The sequence below is a fragment of the Stegodyphus dumicola genome, chromosome 12 (assembly GCF_044657685.1).
Source record: "Stegodyphus dumicola isolate Sdum_Otavi_A_Nest chromosome 12, ASM4465768v1".
NCBI lineage: Eukaryota > Metazoa > Arthropoda > Arachnida > Araneae > Eresidae > Stegodyphus > Stegodyphus dumicola.
In genome coordinates, this window is record NC_140779.1 from 74,777,047 (window position 1) to 74,789,277 (window position 12,231).

The window sequence follows — 12,231 nt, forward strand, 5'->3', positions numbered from 1 at the left end:
GTATAACTATCTCAGACAATCAAAAGTTAATACAGACTAAATTTTAAATCATGCAAATTTTTCTTTCAATAAGGATTTTTGAGATTTTTTACTTAAAATTGTAAAAATAAGTAGATAAGTATTAACTACTATCAACATTTTAATAAATTCTTCTATTAGCAAATAAATTTGTTTCCTTAAAGGAAACAAATAATTCATACAGAATTTCATTTCATGATAAAAGTCTTCATGGAAAAAATTAGAATAAACAAATGTCATGAATATTTAAGTAAACGGCAAGACTTTTTGGCAAGTTTATCATGTACATTCTTATGATCCATTATTTTATTTATCCCTTAAAGAAATATATTACTTTTTTAGGGGGCAGACTTATTACTTTGTCAGCTGCTGCATCATCAGAAGACCTTTTTGATCAATGAAAGGTCCATAGTCAAAGTACGAGTATGTTGCCCTAAATATTAAAGTTCTTAGCTTAAGGCTTCAAAGCATGGACAGTTTTTATCTCAGCAACACTGTAATTGGACTGTTATGTTGCTTTCATTTTTAACCCAAGTAAAACATATGATTTATCATAATGCATAATAGGAAGTCATTAAATGATTCATCATAGATTAAATTAGAATATCAATTAGATTAGATTATTAAAAGATCAATCACTGATAAAAGAATTCTTAAATGTTGTTCATTTTCATTGTACCCTTTATAATGGCTGCTACATTTTCCCAATTATTTCATTAAGCTGATAGCCAAATCAATTAGACTTTGGTTGTTAGATGCCTGATTTACAGAGGTATACTATACTATGAAACTACAACTCTATACAAACACTACATAAAATTAATAAAACATGAATATAAAAGTCTTTCCACCACTGCAAGCTATTTACCTTATGTTTTTGTACAAGAGTAAGTAGTTTTTCCATGTCAACATCACCTTCTGTTTCAGAAGAATGAAAGTCAAGAGCAGTTTGTAACCATTTCTCAATTTCTCTCAAGTCTTTTGAAAACTGCTGCCATTTCTTGGTGTTTTCTGCAGCACGCAATTCTTTGCTCAATGTAGCTTTTTCAATTTGCTCCCAACGAAGTATCAACGCTAGAAAAAAGATTTTTTAAAATTACTAAAAATTAATGCATTAAAAAAAATTCTGCATTGCATTTGCCATCCAAGAACTACATCTTTCTACTTGCTTCTGATAACTTCCATAATAAAGAGATGATTTTTGTGTAAAATAATACCTAAGTAGCATTTTTAGGAACATTAGTCTTACTTTTAAACTCATTTCTGTCAAAATCTTCACTATATATATTTTATATGAAATGTTTCTATTATATATATAAAAAAACTACAGTCAAAAGTTGTTAATTCGGACACCCATAATCCGGAATGATCTATAATCTAGACTTCAAAGCTACAAACTTTCTGCGCATGCGTCGCATGCACGTAAGACCTTTATGGCTGCAAATATGCGTGTGTGCATGCCCAAAATACGTTTACGCATGTGTGTTTAATGTATAACGAACAGTATAAGCTAAGCTAAAATTATCTAATTCAGTTAATGTTGCAGATCGCGTTGTTCCTTAATCTTTGAATTGGATCCGACTTATTATTTTTTGCAGACTGTTAGAGCAATTTTATAAAAGTAAGCTTGAACTTTCGATTATGTCAAATAGAATTTCCGATATATATTTACTAATATGTAAAGGATCTACAAAGCGAAAGTATGTTTCGAAGTCCATTAAACAAAAAGTGGAATTACTGCAAAAAAATGGATAAAGGCATATCCTTTGTTTATCTAACCATTCCGAAATCTGTTTATCAATTTCACGCTGCTCTGCGGTGGGGGGACACCGCGGCACGTAATGAATTGGAAGTTGATCTGTCAGCACTATCCTTATCTTCAGGGCAGATGTTTTTATTTTATTTGGCTTATAATTCCTTACTAAATATAGTATTTCATCTCGATGTACTCCATCTTTGATATGATTTAAATCAAATTCCTCGTCATTATAGTTCACTTCCGATAGCGAAGAAAGTAAAATAAACAAATAAATATTAAGCTTTTTTTTCTGTAAATTTTGATACCCTTTAGATCATAATTGTTCTTTATTTCATAAATTATGGTTTCATATTTTTAATTTTATAATTTCTGCATGCTATCTTACCAGATTTAAGCTGATGATCTATAATCCGGAAAAATCGATAATCCGGAATCGCCGAAGCCCCGACGAGTCTGGATTAACAACTTTTGACTGTATTATTATTCAGAAAGTAACCTTCTGTAAGGGCAAAAAGATTGATATAAAATAATTATTGGTTGCAAAATGCATTTAAACTGTATATTTTTTCCATATTTTTCTACCTCTCAGATTAAGGCATTTACCAAAATGGGAAAACAAGTCTTCCTATCTCTTTATCAAATAAAGTTGCTGCTTATGAGCAGAGGCAGCTCTTCACTTTTGATCAGATCCTCGTTAGAGCAGAATTGTCGAGTTCATTTTCACAGAATCTTCATTTTCACAGAAAGATGGAAATCACTAAGTGTTTAAGGAGATAAAAGTTGTAAGAAGAATGATGAAATAAATTCCAACAAACATTTTTGAAGCAATGATTGTGTTCGGTCAGATGTGTGAGGGCAGACATTACTCCAAAGAAACGTGGCAATTGATGACAATTTTTTTCATTTTTTCTCTAAACTTCTCTGTGAAAGTTTGCCCAAGTTCTGCAACATGGGAGGGACATCATAGTGGTTACAAATTCTATGGATTTATTACACACATTCTTTTCTGTTCTCTGATCAATACAGCCATTAAATTTTGTTTGAGAAAAATCTGCCTGAATTTTCATGATTTATTTCCCAGAATTTGCGTGCATCCACTTGTAACACTATTTTTTAGTTTCAAAACAGAAAACGTTTGCCCAACTTTTGTCACCAGTAACTAATAAAAAAAATAGTAAAAATATAAGCCTCTGCTCATAAGTAGCAACTTTATTTGATAAAGGGATAGGAAGACTTGTTTTCCCATTTTGGTAAATGTCTTAATCTGAGAGGTAGAAAAATATGGAAAAAATATACAGTTTAAATAATAAAAACCTAATAAAAAAAGTCTCCTCTGAAGTTGACGTTAGCTTAAAAACATAACATTTCCTATGGTTTTGTGCATTTCACTTAGCATTTTTGACATCTTGAAAAATTTGTCATAGCTATGTCTTTTTGGGATGATCATTTAGCATTATTTCAAAAACTCCAGAAATTCCAAAGAAAGCCCAGAGACTGCAAAATGATGCTTCATGCAAATGCATTCACAAACTTGTTGAATGAAATTATCAATCATTATGAAATGACGATTCATTCATCTTTGATATCCTTTATTACACATTTCAATCTGGTTTTGTCATAATTTTCTATACCGTTTTCTAGTACAACCCCCATTCATGAAATTCTTGCCAAAAAATGCAACCATTCTAAGGTACATCCCTCAATAACCAAAAAATGTATCATTGCTCAAGTCTCCATTTTGTGGGAGCACTCATGATGGTGGACATTTTTAGCTTGTTGCTCAGCATCAAAGACAAAATGAGCTTATACTGTAGAAGAATGATTCATTGCATTTGCTATATTCATATCCTAGTGGATTTTGTTGTTTTAACAAAATGACCATTAGTAAACAAGAGTTAAAAGATTACAACGAACTGCATATAAACAAAACGTTTTAAAATTACGTATGTCTAAAATCCCTGTTATTAACTTTAATGGATCTAAATAATAAATACATTTCACATACACCAATCTAGAAAAAGACTAAAATACTAACTTTCAGCTTGGGCATATATATGCTTCACATTTCTACTCCTGTTATTGGAAATATCCTCAAGCAGAAGGTGACTCAAATGTTGTATAACATCCATGCTGGATCGACAGGCAGCTAAGAGACGTGACTGGAAATACAGATTTTAAAGCTCAGAAATGAAAGCTGTAGTTTTATTAATTTACTATAATATTCATATCAAAAGCATAGCTAGATGACTGAAGGAAACTTTTAATGATACCAATATTAAGTTTAATACGGAAATGTTGTATTACATACATTTATATATTATAGATATTAAACAATTCATAATCCTCAACATGTTAAATCTAATATAAAAGCACTGCTATATATATGCTTTTGCTAATCTTGTATACAGTACAAAGTCTTTAATCCGGAATGATCTATAATCCGGACCTCAAAGCTACAAACTTTCTGCGCATGCGTAGCATTTATGCATGAGCATATGCATTTACACATAATACCTTTGCGCATGCGCATAATAAGTTTACGCATGCATGTTTAATGTAGAACGGACGGTATAAGCTAGGCTAAAATTATCTAATTAGCTATTTCAGTTAATGTTTCAGATTGCATTGTTCCTTAATCTTCTAATTGGATCTGGATTATTATTTTTGCGGACTGTTAGAGCAATTTTATAAAAAATAAGTTTGAACTTTCGATTATGTCAAAAAGAGTTTTCGATTCTGGATCTCCCAAAGGATCTACAAAGCGAAAGCATGCTTCGTTGTCCATCAAACAAAAAGTGGAAAAAAATGAATAAAGGCATGAAGAAAGTGACAGAGACGTTAGTGAAAACAAAAAAATTTCGATTGACAAGTTAGTCGGTATTCTCGGCACAGCAACTACAGGACTTGAACAGTGGAACTTTGTAACTGAACAAGAAATTATGTCTGTTTATAGAATTAAAGAGAAAGTATTAGCACATAAAACAAAGCAACTTAAACAACTTACATTGAAAGAAATGACTAATAAAGTAAACAAATAAATATTAAGCTTTTTTTTTTGTAAATTTTGATACCCTTTAGATCATAATTGCTCTTTATTTCATAAATTACGGTTTCATATTTTTAATTTTATAATTTCTGCATGCCATCCTACCAGATTTATATTGATGATCTATAATCCGGAAAAAACCCTAATCCGGAATTGCCGAAGTCCCGACGAGTCCGGATTAAAAACTTTGTACTGTACTATACAACTATGCACAGAATGAAAGAATTGTATTGTAGCTTACAAAATTAGGGCCATGGTCATCATCATCAATTCCACTTGGAGTTAGCTCAGACAGCACGATCTCTAATGCATCCATTCTCTCTTCGGCCTCCTTTAAAGCAGCCACTAAATCTTTTATGTACTCTTTTGCTCTTTCATCTGACACATCTTGAAATCCTAAATTACAAAATTATACATACATACATACATACATATATATCACAAAGAAAGTGAGAAATTAAAGTCCTCACATCTGATTAAATACTTATAAGCCTATAATAGTGATTAATTAAGTCAATTGAATGACATCTCAGTGTGCAATGTTTATCATAAACTGTACCGAACTAGTGAAATACTATTCTTGCATTTGATCTTCTGTTATTAATAGGGTTTGGATTATATCTGTGGTTATAATTATAATTTCATCTTCAAATTCATAAATTGCTCTGATGAGTCTCAACACAGTGTAGTGAAGTGCAATTACAATCTATATGAAATAGGTGATAACTGGTCTATGAAGGCCAACTAGAAGTACACTTAACTTTTTCATAAATTTTTTTTAATGTTTTGACAACTGAAATATTTACTCTACTTAGTAAATGAATTTAAAAAAAATAATATTTTAGTGTATTGAAGACACAGTTACTTTCAAAATCACACTTTATATTTCAGTAATTTTCCTCAATAACTTCAACTCTCTCAATGAAAAAGGTTTAGTTAAATACTTTCTTGTTTCCCTCTCTTCTCAATTTTTAATTTGGATATATACTGCTGGCCATTAAAACTGCAACACTATGAAGAAAAGCAAATACAAAAAAGATACTCATTGTACGTAAACAGTACGGCATGAAGACAAAATGATAAAAATTTGTAAGCAGTTTGGGGGTGTATACAGGAGTGAGAAATTAGTAGAAACAGCTGCCATCGCTGGCAGTCAAAACGGCCCTTACACAGTTAGATATGTAGTCAAACTGGGCTTGGATGACAGGAACAGGCAGCTCATTCCATGTTGCTTCAAGTTTATCCCACACTTCATTAGCCATATCAGCTGGAGACAGGTGGTGGGCCAGTCTCTCAGCAACTAATGACCAGATATTTTCAGTGGGTGCAGACTGTGCAGGCCAGGGCAGCAATCAAATATCCTATGCATCGAGGAAGGTCAAAACATGACATGCAACATGTGGTATTAAATTACCTTGTTGGAAGATGGCGTTTGGCAGGCCTCGAAAATAGGGCACAGCCACTGGACATAAGACCATAGAAATGTACCTGTCTGCATTCAAATTACTGTTGATCCAAACTAGAGATGTTTGTGTCATGTACCCAGCGAATGCCCAAACCTTCACACCAGGTGCAGGGTCCCTATGCTGATATTGAATGCAAGTAAGTGGCATGTGGTCTCCTCGGAGCCTCTAGACAGGTATATGGCCCTCAGAATACTGCACACAGAACCAGGACTCGTCTAAAATAAAGAAATTGTGCTACTAGTGTATCCAGCTTTGTCATTACTTGCACCAGAGTCACCGTCTCTACCTATACTGCACTGTCGAGGGAACCCGAAGTAATGGTCGCTGTCCTGATAGCCCATGCTGCTGCAAACATCAATGCACCACACAAGTGGATAGCCCATTTCCTGACTAATGGTCTGCGATGTGGTTGTATGGTTTTGCAAGGCTGACCTCACAATCTGTCTCTTCTTGGGCATTAGTCATGGGGTTGTTGAGATCCTGCATGCCATTCAGTATGACCCTCAGTTACCCATTGATTCCATACTCGCATGGCAGTGGTTGGATGTCGAATAGTGTGACGAGCAACATCACAGAAAGGTTATCCACACTCTTGAAAGGCGATGATCCTGCCTCCATCGAATTCCAACATTTCTTCTTAGTCGAGGCTTAACGCCATATTGAGCAAACTCCGACCTTACAAAGCGCTTTCCAAATGAGAAATCCACTACACAACTTTTCTTTTATGCAGTGCTTCAGATGTCATTTCTCTCACCTGCATCATCTAAATGTGCTGAAATACTAATCATTTGCATATCTCAATGTCTTCTTCCTTTCATGTGATTTGGATGCTCATCTGATCATTCTATCCTGGTGTTGCAATTTTAATGGCCAGCACTGTATTTTTGTCAAGTATAATTCATGAAACTTTTGCCTTAGAAATATATTCAAGCTCTTTATTTTTAACTATTTAGCTGTTTTTATTTCCTTTCTGCTTTGGGAAACGATATTTTATTTTCATCGTCTTTTTAAGACAGCTATTTTAATTTTTAAATCTTGACTTCTCATTAAAAGCAAAATTTTGAAAACAAAGATTAAAGTAACCAACTTTAAATATGCAATTTTTTATAATTCATTGAGAAATTAAAGATTATTTTTTATACTTGAGCAATGATACCTATAATTCTATCCCATATTTTAGACATGCCTGTAATTTAAGCATTAGTTTTTATCACATTTTATATAATATTTTCTCTTAAATGTCTTAAATTTCATTCACAGTTCATGCATATACATCCAATTAATATAGAGCATTAATTAATCCTGAGCAATCTTCAAGTTCTTCAGGGTTAATTAATCCTGGTTATTTTTCACTTGTTTGCTATATTTCTATATGAAGTAGCACATGTTAAAAAATATGGCTCCAATCTACCTTTCCTTTGCATATTAATTCTTTGCTAATCACTGTCCTGAAAGGAATCTCCAAGAAATATTTTTGCATCATCAGTCTTGTCTAAGAAATCAAAAGATGTGAATTATACAACCTTCTTAGTTACTTACAGAAACTACCATAAGCTGCAGTGTTAAATCAGTCTTATTGGTCATGATTTAATAATAGAAGACCTGAACCGATGATCTGAAATTATGATTATGGAGACCATAATGAGTGGAGCAATCACCACACTATTTATCTGTGCTTTGAAATTTTGACTATCTGAAAAAGGATTAGACTATTCAAATTACGGCAAAGCAGATGAGGGTATCTGTCTAATGTAAGGGAGTCCCTTGTCCCTACAAGGAGAACTAATTTTTTTAAAAAAAACTGTCTCATTTTCATGTCACACGTGGGTGAAAACATGATCCTCCCAAGCCACAGCTTGTTCATCAGAATATGAATTCTGGATGAACTTCTAGCACCTAGCAATTTGGCTCCTGATGAGCCCCAGAGAATTGAAATCTATCAACTGGACTCAAATTTGGAAACATTTGTTACAAGACAAATATTTTAGCAATTGACACTAAAAGAGACTAAAACTGTAGGCCTAAGGATATTCTTTCAGCTACTGAGCAACTTATTTGCATTACTGGAGACTGATAAATCTATCAGTCAAAGGAAATTAGTAATGAATCAAAAGTACTATATTTCTAATGTTCATTTTTCCCCAAAAGCCTACAAGACTAGATAAGCTTCTCACTTTATAAAATTCACAATTAGCATCAATGGGAACTGAACCACATCAATTATATACAAACTGGAAAAAAAAAAGAATACAATTGAAAAAATTATGAGAAGTAGGTGCAAAAGTGAACAAATTAGTATTTTGAGGTGTGGATAGGATAAATATAAAAATTTGAATATGCTATAAAAGTTCTATACTAATATTGTTTTCAAAAACATTTAAAAAATAATACAAGAATTCTCACCTTTTACTTCAGAAACTGCAACATTTTCTCCTACAAGACTTCTAGAATATGATAATTTTGGAGATTCTACTTCAGCATTATCAACAGCTTCCTTTAACTGGCAGATTCCTTTTGCTAAGGTTTCCTGACTTCTAGTCTGATCTGTAAGACATTCAGTATGCTGGGTAGAATTATCTTTAACTTGCGAAACTTCTTCCATACTTTGACTAGTTATAATACAGTTATGACCTTTAAGTATATTTTCTTCATTTCCACCCATTAATGAAGATTCACCATGCTCAACAATCATCTAGGAAACATACAAATACAGTTGATAAATAATAACTAAATTTCATTCACATATAAAATTATATTAATTCTCACAGCACAAAGTCTGAAATCTGGACATATCCAGAACAGTCTAATACCTGAATCATTCCATCGTTCCACCCACCCACTCACACATGCACCCCTCCCCCCCAAAAAAACTATTAAGTCTAAGAATGGAGAACATAATATTCACCAAAAGAAAAAAGTTGTACTTTAAATGTGATTTTTCTCCTGAGCAACTGAGATTTCTATATGTCACATTCAAACACCTGCTGGCTATGGAATCACATCATGGCCAATGACAATACATTTATTGGCGTAGGCCACGATCTTACTTTCAACCATTGAGTTGTGAAAAAGTTAGTAGTTTTTTATCTGACCTAAATAAATAAAATCCCAGTGTTGTCATACCATTATACTAGATTTAAACTTTATCATTCTGGATTTAAATTAAAATCCAGAAATTTCTGAAATCCCAAAAATCCTGACAATTCTAAAACTCAGACTTTGTAATTTATATACACTAATTCAATAATTATTAAAATTAACTTAGTTGAAAACATTAGCTGCATGTGAGTAAGCACGGTTGTCTGAAGTCTTCATTATCTGGAACTAGAGATGACATTTTTATGTGAAAATTAACATATTGACATCACACATAATACAGAAGTGAAAAGGAATATTTCTACAGTTTTTTGGAGAGAAAAATGGTTAGTAACACATATAGTATGCATTATTAAGTGATTTAATATATATTACTAAGTGGCAGTCTGGAAATAAAAATGAAAAATAGATGTTCCTTTTCATTTTATAATTCTTCTACTGTAACATGTTTTTATTCCCATTATTTTTAATGCATGTTTGCCTGTAATTAAAAATTTTTATGCAAGGATATGAATAATCAGAAATACCTTCCAGATATCCTGAAAATGTATTTCACTACTGCTTATCATTATAATATTATTGGCAGATTTGATTTCAAATACATTTCATAATTTAAAAGCAATCAGTTAGATTAAGAGATAGCAAATATAAAAGACCTTAGTACATAACAAATATAAAGAACTTAGAACATAATTTGGTGACTTTTGAAATATTCACAGAAATTTCATCAATTTTGCAAAATGTTAGCTAGGCCACTTTTGAATCTCAACTCTGGCATACATATTTGAGATTCTAATGCTTTTAGAGCGCATTTAAAAATCTATCAAGCAAAAACCCTCTTAACTGCTTCTCTGCTCAATAAATTTCAGAAACTATCAAAAAATTGTCTATTTTTTAAACTATAAAATTTGAGAGAAAATTAAATTTTTAGATGAATATGCAAAAAATCGTTCAAATGTCAAAAAATAAAGTATATAGACAGACCAGACATTCTAATACAGAGGAAATTCTGGCCTGAGGGGGCAAAATTTTATAGTTTCAGGAGAGGAATGCGGTCAACCTTTTATTTACATATTACAGTCAAAAGTCTTTAATCCGGACTCATCGGGACTTCGGCGATTCCGGATTATAGATCATCAGTTTAAATCTGGTAAGATGGCATGCAGAAATTATAAAATTAAAAATATGAAACCATAATTTATGAAATAAAGAGAAATTATGATCTAAAGGGTGTCAAAATTTACAAAAAAAAAATAGCTTAATATTTATATGTTTACTTTATTAAACATTTCTTTCAACACGCGCATGCGTAAAGCATACATTATGCATAGTCGAAATTAGAAAATTGCAACCAGAAAACTCTTTGATGTGTATTCATGATATTTATAATGATGAGGAATTTGATTTAAATCATATCAAAGACGAAGTACATCGAGATGAAATACTACATTTAGTAAGGAATTATAAGTCGAATAAAATAAAGACATCTGCCCTGAAGATAAGGATAGTGCTGACAGATCAACTTCCAGTTAATTGCGTGCCACGTCGTCCCCCCCCCTCACAGAGCAGCGTGAAATTGATAAACAAATTTCGGAATGGTTAGAGAAACAAAGGATATGCCTTCATCCATTTTTTGCAGCGATTCCACTTTTTGTTTGAAAATGCTTTCGCAGTCTTATGATACATTGACAAAACGAAACATGCTTTCACTTCATAGATCTTTTGGCAGCTCCAAAATCGTAAATTCTTAACATAATCGAAAGTTCAAGCTTACTTTTATAAAATTGTTTTAACAGTCTGAAAAAAATAATAAGCCGGATCCAATTAGAAGATTAAGGAACAACGCAATATGCAACATTAACTGAAATAGACAATTAGATAATTTTAGCTTAGCTTATACTGTTCGTTATACATTTAATGCGCATGTGTAAACGTATTATGCACATGCATAAACACATACGCGCTTGCATAAAGGTTTTATGCGCATGCATCAACGCATAATGCGTTAACATATGCGCAGAAAGTTTGTAGCTTTGATGTCCGGATTATAGATCATTCCGGATTATGGATGTCTTTGAGTGTATTATTATTTATTTATTTAGTTTATGAATGAGAAAAAAAACTATTTTTATTCAAGTTTCAGTATTTATCAACATTCTCTATAATTATTTAACTTATAAAACCATTAAACTATAATCCAGTTTAAATGAATGTATACGTACTTTTTGGAGTTTTGGAAGAGAAAAATGGAATAACTGTCTACCAACAGTGTGAGGGGTGCATGGGGCAAAAAAGGTTGACAGCTATTGATATAGACAAAAATTATAACTATCTGTAAATACTGGCTTTCTGTGCACATGTAAGCATAAGTAGTAATCTTATTTTAGATAAAATACCCTTGTAATACTGGCTTTTTTAACACAAACAACTTTAAGCCAAAATTTAACTTAAAAGACTTTTTTACATACCTTTACATTTTGTATTTATTACACAATTGAAAATTTTAGTTATAATTTAATATTTCAACTCAGTACGATTGATTTATCTTAAAGAAAGGAATGGTACAGAAAGGAATTTTTTTATATATATACTTTAAAACAAGGAACAAAGTTAAAACATCTAAATTACAATAATATAACTTAAAAGCTGTTTTATATGCTTTTAATAATAAGATTATAAAAGTTTATTAATGGGTAATAAAGCTTAATCAAAGGAAACCTTCAGCAAATGCAACACAATGCAAGAAAGCAGATGTTTCACCATGAAATCAATAGGGAGAGGGGGGACGTTTTTTTGATCAGGTAATACCATATAGAAACAGAAAAGTAAACTAAAATAAATATGCT

The 12,231-nt window shown here is 31.9% G+C and overlaps 1 protein-coding gene across 6 annotated transcripts in view; it reads right to left on the reverse strand.

Annotated features, from left to right (window-relative positions):
• Msp300 (Muscle-specific protein 300 kDa) overlaps nucleotides 1-12,231 on the reverse strand; it is a 513,656-nt gene that overhangs the window by 12,630 nt on the left and 488,795 nt on the right. For 5 of the 6 annotated variants that reach the window (XM_085806588.1, XM_085806589.1, XM_085806592.1 and 2 more), the window contains 5 exons: nucleotides 11,608-11,688; nucleotides 8,693-8,981; nucleotides 5,065-5,219; nucleotides 3,813-3,936; nucleotides 887-1,092 (listed from right to left, as the gene is read on the reverse strand). In XM_085806588.1, the coding sequence (XP_085662714.1) occupies nucleotides 887-1,092; nucleotides 3,813-3,936; nucleotides 5,065-5,219; nucleotides 8,693-8,981; nucleotides 11,608-11,688 (855 nt within the window). The remainder of the gene's footprint in view (nucleotides 1-886; nucleotides 1,093-3,812; nucleotides 3,937-5,064; nucleotides 5,220-8,692; nucleotides 8,982-11,607; nucleotides 11,689-12,231) is intronic. The other variant, XM_085806591.1, reaches the window with a different exon arrangement.